The 9,222-nt window shown below is 37.0% G+C and overlaps 1 protein-coding gene across 1 annotated transcript in view; it reads right to left on the bottom strand.

The window, feature by feature from the left end:
• The window catches only part of DSG3 (desmoglein 3), a 31,339-nt gene that overhangs the window by 15,998 nt on the left and 6,119 nt on the right, over positions 1-9,222 (bottom strand). Inside the window, exons 2-8 of the mRNA XM_008582054.1 lie at positions 6,841-6,876; positions 6,048-6,179; positions 4,826-4,981; positions 4,235-4,379; positions 3,304-3,470; positions 2,228-2,356; positions 1,775-1,960 (exon numbers count right to left, since the gene is read on the bottom strand). Coding sequence (XP_008580276.1) covers positions 1,775-1,960; positions 2,228-2,356; positions 3,304-3,470; positions 4,235-4,379; positions 4,826-4,981; positions 6,048-6,179; positions 6,841-6,876 — 951 coding nt within the window. The remainder of the gene's footprint in view (positions 1-1,774; positions 1,961-2,227; positions 2,357-3,303; positions 3,471-4,234; positions 4,380-4,825; positions 4,982-6,047; positions 6,180-6,840; positions 6,877-9,222) is intronic.

Here is a 9,222-nt window from a genome sequence, read left to right as displayed (position 1 = left end):
TTTTTTTTTTTTTTTTTTTTTTTTTTTTGAGGGTGATAAGAAAATGCTCATTTTGGTTACATTTGCGTATTACTAAAAATAATGAAGGTATGAGATCTGGATTTGAGTTTTAACTTTGTAATGACTAGCTTTGTGTGCTCAAGCATTTCCCAGTGGAATGGAAGAGAAAGATGAATAAACAGGTAATTATAATACAAAGGGTAAAATACAAAAGAGATTATAGAGTCTATGTGTGAAAGTGAGGAGATACTTCTACTTGGGAGAGTTAGGAAAGGCTTCATCGGAGGTTTTCTTCTGAGTTGAGTGTTGAAGGATGTTGAGGAGTTTTCCAGATATAGGTGCAAGCACTTGTGAATGCCCAGAGGTGCAGGAGATCATAGGAAGTGGGCTGGCTGCAGTTGAAGGAAGAAGGGTCTTGCCTACAATTGCAAGGAGAATGAACTGCATTGCAAATGCTGGCAGGTGGTTAACAAACTTGGCTGAATATTAAAGTCACCCAAGGAGACTTTAAGACCTGCTGCTGCCTGGACTTCTCAACAGGCCAATTGAACCAATAGTTCCTACATCCTCACTGCCTAGGAAAAATTGCAGGTGACTTGAGTGGGTAAGCAGGGTTGAGGGCCACTTTCTCTGCCATTGGAGAGCCAGGAAAGGCTTTAAAGAGAACACTAAATGATCCAAATTGTTTCTGAAAAAATGTGGTGTTGGGCTGGTGACAGTGAGGAAAACAAAGTTGAGTAGAGACAAGAGGTAGGGACATCTCTAAGGAGGTACTGCGATCATCTAGGACAGAAGAGGCAAAGCTGGGCTAGAGGACAAGCAGTAAGGACATGGAAGAGGGTCTGACTTAAAAGACAATTTCCTGAGCAGAATTTGATGGATGGCTGTATGTTGTGAGGAAGTGGCACGACTCATGAGTAAGGCCAGGTTTCTAGTTTGAGAGACTGAATGACACCAGTGTGTGAGACAGGCAGCATCTCATTCCCAGGCATCACTGGGAGTTTATAACAAAACCCTTGCCAGGAGGGATGACCATAATGCTGGCTGTGAAAAGTAGAGTAACAAGGAACTACTTGCACAGCTTCCAGCAGTCCCCTTGTTAAGGGAATGTTATGGGTCTGTCACTCCACTGGACTCATGGAATTAAAGAAAGAAGCTCCCATGAAGTCCAAAGTCCTATGCTACAGAATGTCTGCAGATAGTGGCTAGTTCTTCTAGACTATACCATATTTGGGCAGTAATGTCTGCACATTTTTCCAGATGGGGAGTCCATCCCAGCCAAGCACATTAAATGGATGCTTTACTCAATTACTTATTTTTTATCTTATAGATTTTATTCATACGTTCCCATTTTCCAGGAGAAGTTGCAATTTTATCTCTATTGAGAGTAGCTAATCTGTTTAAAACATATTGACAAATTCATAGCCACAATTCCCCATAACTTCAATTTAATTGTAGACAGTGAATGAGATTTACTCAAGAAACGTGTTTTGCTTTCTTGTGCTTAAAGCACGTACACCCATAAATACATGTATATTAGTGTATTTGTGTTTATTATAAGAAAGTATGATAGCGTAGATGGAAATAAACTAACATTTCGTTAGGTAAAGGGGCTGTGTGGTATTTTAAAAAATTCTATCTACTTTTATGTGCTTTCTAAGTTTTCTATAATGAGTTGATATTATCATTAATAAGTGCATAAAGTTTATTTGTAGAAACGATAGTTTTTGTTAATATAGAATATTTTTACCAATGAAGGGAAATCATATCTTACCTTAACCACCTTCAGAATGCCTTCATTAGTTCTGGGATCGGTTTGTATTTCAAACCAATTCCCTTCATTGCCAGAGGTGAAGAAATACACAGCAAGCCAATTATCTGTGTATTCTTCATCCCAATCTATTACTTGAAATCGAAGTAACTCAGAACTTAAAGTATTTTCCTCAATTCGTGCTGAATACTAAAAAGGAGAAAAGCAGAATTTAAGCCTCAATGCCAGGTTTTACCTAAAGAGATTATAGTTATTCTAAATGGTATTAATCATTACTTCTCAAGTTATGTATTGCCTACTTGCTGGTTACTGAATTCTTATATTTTAAAAAAAGCTTATTTTTTAAGAAAAGTGCAGAGAACCTAAATAAAAGTCAACAAGCAGGCAAATACTGAATTAGGATAGCAAAGTACTAAATGTGTGTGAAAATGATTCTTCAATGAGAAATGGGTGTACCTGAGAGTCCTTAAGCATTGGGAAGTTATCATTGACGTCTTTCACTCTAATGCTACATTCACATTGAGTCGATAGTCCTTCTCCGTCTCTGTCTGCACCGCTCACAACCAGACGATAGCTGCTAACTTGCTAAATTTGGAGAAAAAGATAAAATAATTAATCTCTAAGAATATGAATGGCAAGTATGGATAAGGAAATGAAGATATGCAAATCCGTGGTTCACTGGCTGGAAGGACTACACAGGCACTGTTTGCTGTCCTTCCAGGGGACGTTTGTGGAGCTCTGGATGGCTGGGTGGAAGTCTTCAAGGGGCTGTAATGGATTTTCTCTCTTGTAAGCTGCTGCTGCTTTTTTTATCTTGAGGTTGGCTGATATAGGGATCTGAAGCCTTGACCTTGATGTTATAACACTATGCTCTAACCAACTGAGCTAACCAGCCAGCCCTTTTGTGAGCTTCTCATGGCAAGGCAGTCTACTTAGAGCAAAAGTGGGCAATGAGTGTGGTGGGATAATGAGCTCGCTATGGAGCTTCCTTGTTAGTCTATTGGGAAAACCATTTGTGCAAAAGTTACAAGGAGTCTGACAGGGTTGCCGTGGTGACAGAGACAGATGGTGGTGGTGGCAGGTGATGGGGAGAAGAGAGGAAGGGGGTTCTCTGTGTCATGGAAGCAGAGGTAAAATTAAAAGAAGTTTACAGAAAAGGTGTGACATCAAAGAAGGCTTTATTCCAGATAGAAATTTCTCCCCTCGTTTAAGAAATTTCCTTTTCCTCCATCACGTGAGAAATTAGTCATAGCTGAGTATTTGTCCTCATATGCCATGCTGTCTTTTACTTTCCCACTTTAACTTCCGCTGGCATGTTTAGGGTACAATTGCTTGTGTAATTCCTGGTACATATCCCACCCCACCAGAACGACACTCGAGAATGCAAGCAGTTTCCCTAGATTTGCCCAGCTGAATACTGAGAACTTCATTTTCCCTTCTCCTTGTATGCTCAGGTGAAATGGAGTCTCTTCTCTTGGCTTTCTTTTAATCAAACCCTATATTATTGAATGTTCCCAAGTGCCTTGCCTTACCTCTCGGTCAAGAGCATTGGTCAAAGTATGGACTTCCCCAGTGTTTCTGCTTATGAGGAACATGGGTGTGCCTGCAGGTTCCTGAGAGACAATTTTGAAGGCAATTTTAGAATTCAAATGGTTTGGTTCATCTGCATCTGTGGCATTTAGTATCATCACCAGTGAGTCTAGAAATACAGGAAAATGTTCATTAAAGAATATGTAAAGATTGACATTAAGTTCACATTAAATATTCAACACAATTTTACATGAATCCTTACTTTTTATTATCTTAAAACCATGTGCATGCTCAAAAAAATTACATGTCACTTGTGATTCTTTCTGTCTCTCTCAACCAGGTACACCTGTGCTGCTTTTCTTTAAACTCCTCCAGTTCTCCATAAGCCTTGGCTTTGTTGAAGTTGAAGGTATTTTCTGTTTTTATTTTTTCCCTTGATGGATAGCCTTGTAATTTTCTGCCTTTCCCAAATTATCCAAGTAATATGAATATGTCTCTGTCCCTTGTAACCTAAAATAGTCCAGCTGATGCATCCAGGCTTCCTAAGGCTTTAGCTTTGTCCTGATACTCAGGTAAATTATCTATAGAGAATAAGATACTATTGACTTGATAGCCTAGAAATACAATAGTAGTGGATAATTAGCTCAACTGCATAGTCCAGCTGATGCATCCAGGCTTCCTAAGGCTTTAGCTTTGTCCTGATACTCAGGTAAATATCTATAGAGAATAAGACACTATTGACTTGATAGCCTAGAAATACAATAGTAGTGGATAATTAGCTCAACTGCAAAATTTTATAAAGAAAGACCCAATTTAAATAAATTATTTTGCAAAACTACTGATGAAATGAAGAGAAAAAATCAGTTTATAAGAATGGTATACTGTAGTGATACATTTAAAAATTGGAAGTGGTAGGTATTGTAAAAGACTTACTTGAAGCACTATTTTCTTCAATTTCACCCATGAATACGCTTTGTGAAAATACTGGAGCATTATCATTAACATCTAAAATTTTGACAGTTAGTATAAGTGGTTTTTCTACATCTTGTCCTAGGCTATTTAGAGCCCGACATGTGATCTAGAAACAGAGGAAAAATGTTAATTATTACTCTACAAATTTAGTTTGCACACCATTAAAACTTGTAGAAATAAGGCCTCTGTGGCATGTATGGAACCTTTGCACAAAAAAGAAAAATACCTTTCCAAAGGGTAGACCAAGTGGAAAAAGGAGCCCACTCTGGGCAGAGCAATTGAACGAGTTGCCCCTCCCTCCAGGCTGCTGCTGTCTCATGGCAGGCCGAAGCTCTCGGCAAGCTGCCTGCTGGATTTCAACCCTCATGCATCACCAGGTGTATTCCTTCAGGTGCACAAACTGTTAAGTGGAGGCTGGTTGTGGAGGGACTAATGTTATTTGGGTTGATTCATGTGTTGATCTCACTTCTAAATTCACCTGTAGGAGTGTCACTTTCGCAAGCCATGGTGTACAAGGAGAAGGGGAGGCCGATGTTGGGGACATAAACTCACCAGGAAGCTTGGGGTTTCCTCACGATCAACTATGGCGGTTATGTTAATATCTCCAGTGTTTGGGTCAACAACAAATATTCCAAAAGGGGGCCGATCAATTCCAACCCCAGAAATTCGGTAGGTAATTTTCTGGGTTGCTTGGAAATCTGATGTAATCTGCAGCCAAAAATACCCAAAATGTTAAGGTGAACTTCACTTGGGCCTCTTCCTCCCTGCCTACTGCCCCCTTCCACAATCCAAAGTCATCTGTTCATTTGATTCCCTCTTTCAGACACTGTGCTGTTTACTTTATGCCTTGATAAATACTAAGAATATAAAATAAAGTCAAATTGCTTGGACCGATATGTGTTAATTATTTTGGCTTTAGAATATTTACTCACATTGTGGCCACCCTGGTGATGTTAAAATGTTGAAAGAAAGTCAAGGGCACTTAATATTGACAAGGCTACTTCTGAATGCTCTTTCCTTATGTGACAACATTAAAAAAATTTTCTATTTTAACTAGGGGGAAATGGAGAGAAAAAGGGGAAGAGATCATATAGTAGGTGTTAAAATATATATTAAAATAAATTGTTTTTGGGCCAACCCCATGGCGCACTTGGGAGAGTGCAGCGCTGGAAGCACAGCGACCACCGCGGGTTCAGATCCTATATAGGGATGGCCGGTGCGCTCACTGGCTGAACGCGGTGTGAGCGACACCAAGCCAAGGGTTGCGATCCCCTTACTGGTCACACAAAAAAATAAATAAATAAATTGTTTTTTATTATTATAATTTTTAAGCTTTTTTAATAGAGAAAACTTCAAATGTGTATAAAATTAGAATAGTGTAATGAACCTGAAACATCTCATCACCCGGCTTCAACAATTATCAATATGTGGCCAATCCAATGCTTACTCCCAACCATTTTTTCAACTGTCTTATCCAAATATATTTTTTCTATTTGTTTGCATAATCTGGATCCAAATAAGGCTTATATATTAAAATCGGCCCATATGTCTCTAAATTCCTTTTTATAACTCCAGAGTTTTTATAGTTCCTCCATTTCTCTCTTATGATGATTATTATTGTACTATTTTTGTTGACAATACCAGTTCATTTGTTCTGTGGACTCCATCCCCTCCCACAGTCTGCATTTTGCTAATTGGAACTGCCACATTATTTTAATTTACAGCTTATACATTTATTTTAAAAAATTAAACTGCTCTTGTCTACATGACTTACCTTGGCAATTGGGTTTCTTTTCGAGTTGTCTTCTCTTTCTCTGCAAGGTTTTGCAAATTTCACCCATTCACGTTTATACCTTCTTTTGGCGTGTTGCACTGCTGTCCCATCATCTTTGTGTTGTCCTTTTGTCTTATGTAAAAAGGGATTCCATTTATTATGCACATTGTTGGCAATTTTTACTTGGAATATTGATCATAGACACCTAGGTTGAGGAACCTCCTATGTTTCAAGATATCTAAGACTTAGATGTCTAATTTGCTCTACCCGACACTTTGTCAAGCCAGGAAGAAATGTTAAATAAGTAGAAAAATTACAAAACTACACGATTTTTAATATTAGCATTTATGAGGGTGCTTCAAAAAGTTCATGGAAAAATAGAATTAAAAAATAATGTGAAAAAAAGAGATAACACGAATCTTTCCATGAATTTTTTGAAATACCCTTGTGGTGACAAAGCTACATGATTTCTTATATTAGCATTTAATCATATCTTATATCATATTTTATATTTCCTTTATATATTCTGTAATATCTGAGTGTTCTCGGCACAAAGGATTTCACCTGCTGATTTATTTACAAAGAAAGAGTGCATGAGATAAGTTATAATAATGACATTTATAAATGACTGGTTTTTAAATATTGTCAGGTTAGTTGCTAGAGTTTTAATTTTATATATTTTCACAATTAAATAATCAAATAATTTTAAACATTAAAAATTTATGTTTTTCAAAACTCAATTTTAATTTTTTAAACTAAACTATTTAATTACAAAAACTTTTTCATACTTTACCTCTACCTGCAATTCTCCATGAACCAATACCGCCACCTGTAGACATTTAAATAAAGTCAAATTAGATGTGAATTCTTCAAATAGGTAATTATATAATGCTAATAAATCCTGATTATTTTATCTGTTGTTCATATTGTGGCTTGCTTGTATTTCAAAAGAAGTAGGTTTGGAGAAGCAATATTCATAGGGTAAATTTCTACCGGGGAAAAGGAATATTGCTGTCGATGTAAACAAGTTCTTCTAGTTCTTTAATCTGACTACAGAATTCTAATGATCCAAAGAAGAACTTATTAGACTTTGCAAAACTATGCCTAATAGCTGGTTGTAGCAACCTGACACTTCTTATCTGGCTATTCTATAAACAGTTCCCAGAAGCAGTGGAAGTCATTGCTTTGAGAAACAATGGTGAGCATCATTGTGATTACTCAAAAAGTGGCCCTAGGGGATTATTAAAAAGCCATCACCTGCCCAACTGATTTGTAGGAAGGCAATTCTGTATTAGTTAGCTGCAATTATAGGTCACGTTAGCTGTACAAGAGTGGAGAGAATGGAATGGAACTAGTTTGGTTTAGATAATGAAAAATAAAAGATGGAAGTATGCTATTTAAATCACAAATACTATTTGCTGTAGGACATGGATCTGTGAATCCCTGCCTCATTATTCAATTCAAGTACTGAACTTAATTTTCATACTGGTATGAAAAAATTAAATGAGGGTAAAATGAAGTCAGGCTGGCTAGGGTCTTAGCTTTTTCAAGAGCATGTGGGACCTTCAGCTGTGTCATTTTCCATCTTGATTTTTTGCCTGGAATGCAATCCTCTTTTCCTTCCACCAACTTAAATATTACTCATCCTTTAGGATCTGTTCATGTTCCAACAACTCCATGAAACTGTTTTTACTGATGTCTCTTTTTCTGAGCTTATACAACACATACTCTGTACCATGTAATTTAGTCCATGATTATTTACCATGATTTAACATTTCTTACTGTTTTATGTGCATTAAAGAATTTCTGTGCTAAGTCAGGAGAATTTGAATAGGTAAACTGTTAAAATCAGTGCTTTTATATTATTTTTTTCTTGCAACCTTTACAATACCTGTCCCTCACCAGGTGTTTAACAATGATTTGCTGATCCTCTGATTATAGATCTAAAGAGAATCTACAGGAAAATGATTGTGGAAAATAAATCAGAAGAAAAACATTAGAAAAAAAATAATAGCTAATGTTTGTTATGTGGTTTCTGTATCAGCTGGTATTCATAGAGCTTTATACTTATTATCTCATTTCATATTTACAGCAGCAGCTGAAGGAGATTCTATTATTATAATTCCTATTTTATGGATGAAGAAATGGAGACCTGAGAGACTGGATACCTAGCCCCAGTGCATAGCCCTGGTAGAGCCAAGATTTGAGCCTCAGCAGCCTGACTCCAGAGTGTGCATGTCACCACTAGCTTCTAACCAAAGTTGGCATAAATAAATAGGAAAACAAACAAACAAAAACAGCAACAACACACAAACACCAGTGGTAGGAAGAAAGTTATATGACAGTCAATTTAGATTTCTATCTGACTGAAGGCTGTGGTTGCTTTTGAAACAACATGCATTCATTACATTGTTTATTCCCTAAGGTTATAATGAACAGACAAGTCCAAGTCTGGACCAAAGGACTAAAAACGTCAGGCATAGAATGTCAGGACCCTTCCATTCTAAACATTTGTGCTGAAACTTATGATGTCAGAGAGCATGTGTTTAAATTGTCATGAAAAAGAACCATTGCCTATGGTTATACCATGTCTCAAAGTGACTTCACTATGTTGCTTCCCTTTATTGAGCAATACCATAAGTTACTTGAGAGAAGAGACCAGGGCAGTGCAGTAAAGTACAACTCCTTTCTCAGTTCACAAGAACGACTCAGCCACACGTGAGGGGAGGGATGGGTCAGGCATGATCCTCTTTACGGGAAAAGTGGAAAAAGTCATCCAGAAAATATGAATCATGTCTGTACTAGCCCAGAGAATGATTCTTCTAATAGACATTAAGGCACAATTTCTATTTTCCTGGGAAGCAAAGGAAGAACAAACCCTAAACCATGGAGAAAGTCGTTTCTTGCTTGTTCAATCTTTTCACAGAATCAGAGCCCTTATAGACGATATTCAGTCTCAATCTTTACTCTTCCCTACTTTTTCTTCTAAAGTCAGACCACCATGAATGTTCCCTAACTTTAGGAAACATTGTGAAAGTGTGATTTTTTTGTGTGTATGCTTCTAGGAATATGGGGTAGTTGATAAGAAACATTTCTGAATATTGCAATGCTCTTTAGATATTTAGAAATATAATCACAGCCTTACATTATTGAGAATCGTATTTTTTTAAAAAAA

This window comes from Galeopterus variegatus, unplaced genomic scaffold (genome assembly GCF_000696425.1).
Source record: "Galeopterus variegatus unplaced genomic scaffold, G_variegatus-3.0.2 Scaffold2508, whole genome shotgun sequence".
In the NCBI taxonomy this organism is placed as follows: Eukaryota; Metazoa; Chordata; class Mammalia; order Dermoptera; family Cynocephalidae; genus Galeopterus; species Galeopterus variegatus.
This window is presented reverse-complemented; position numbering and strand designations above follow the sequence as displayed.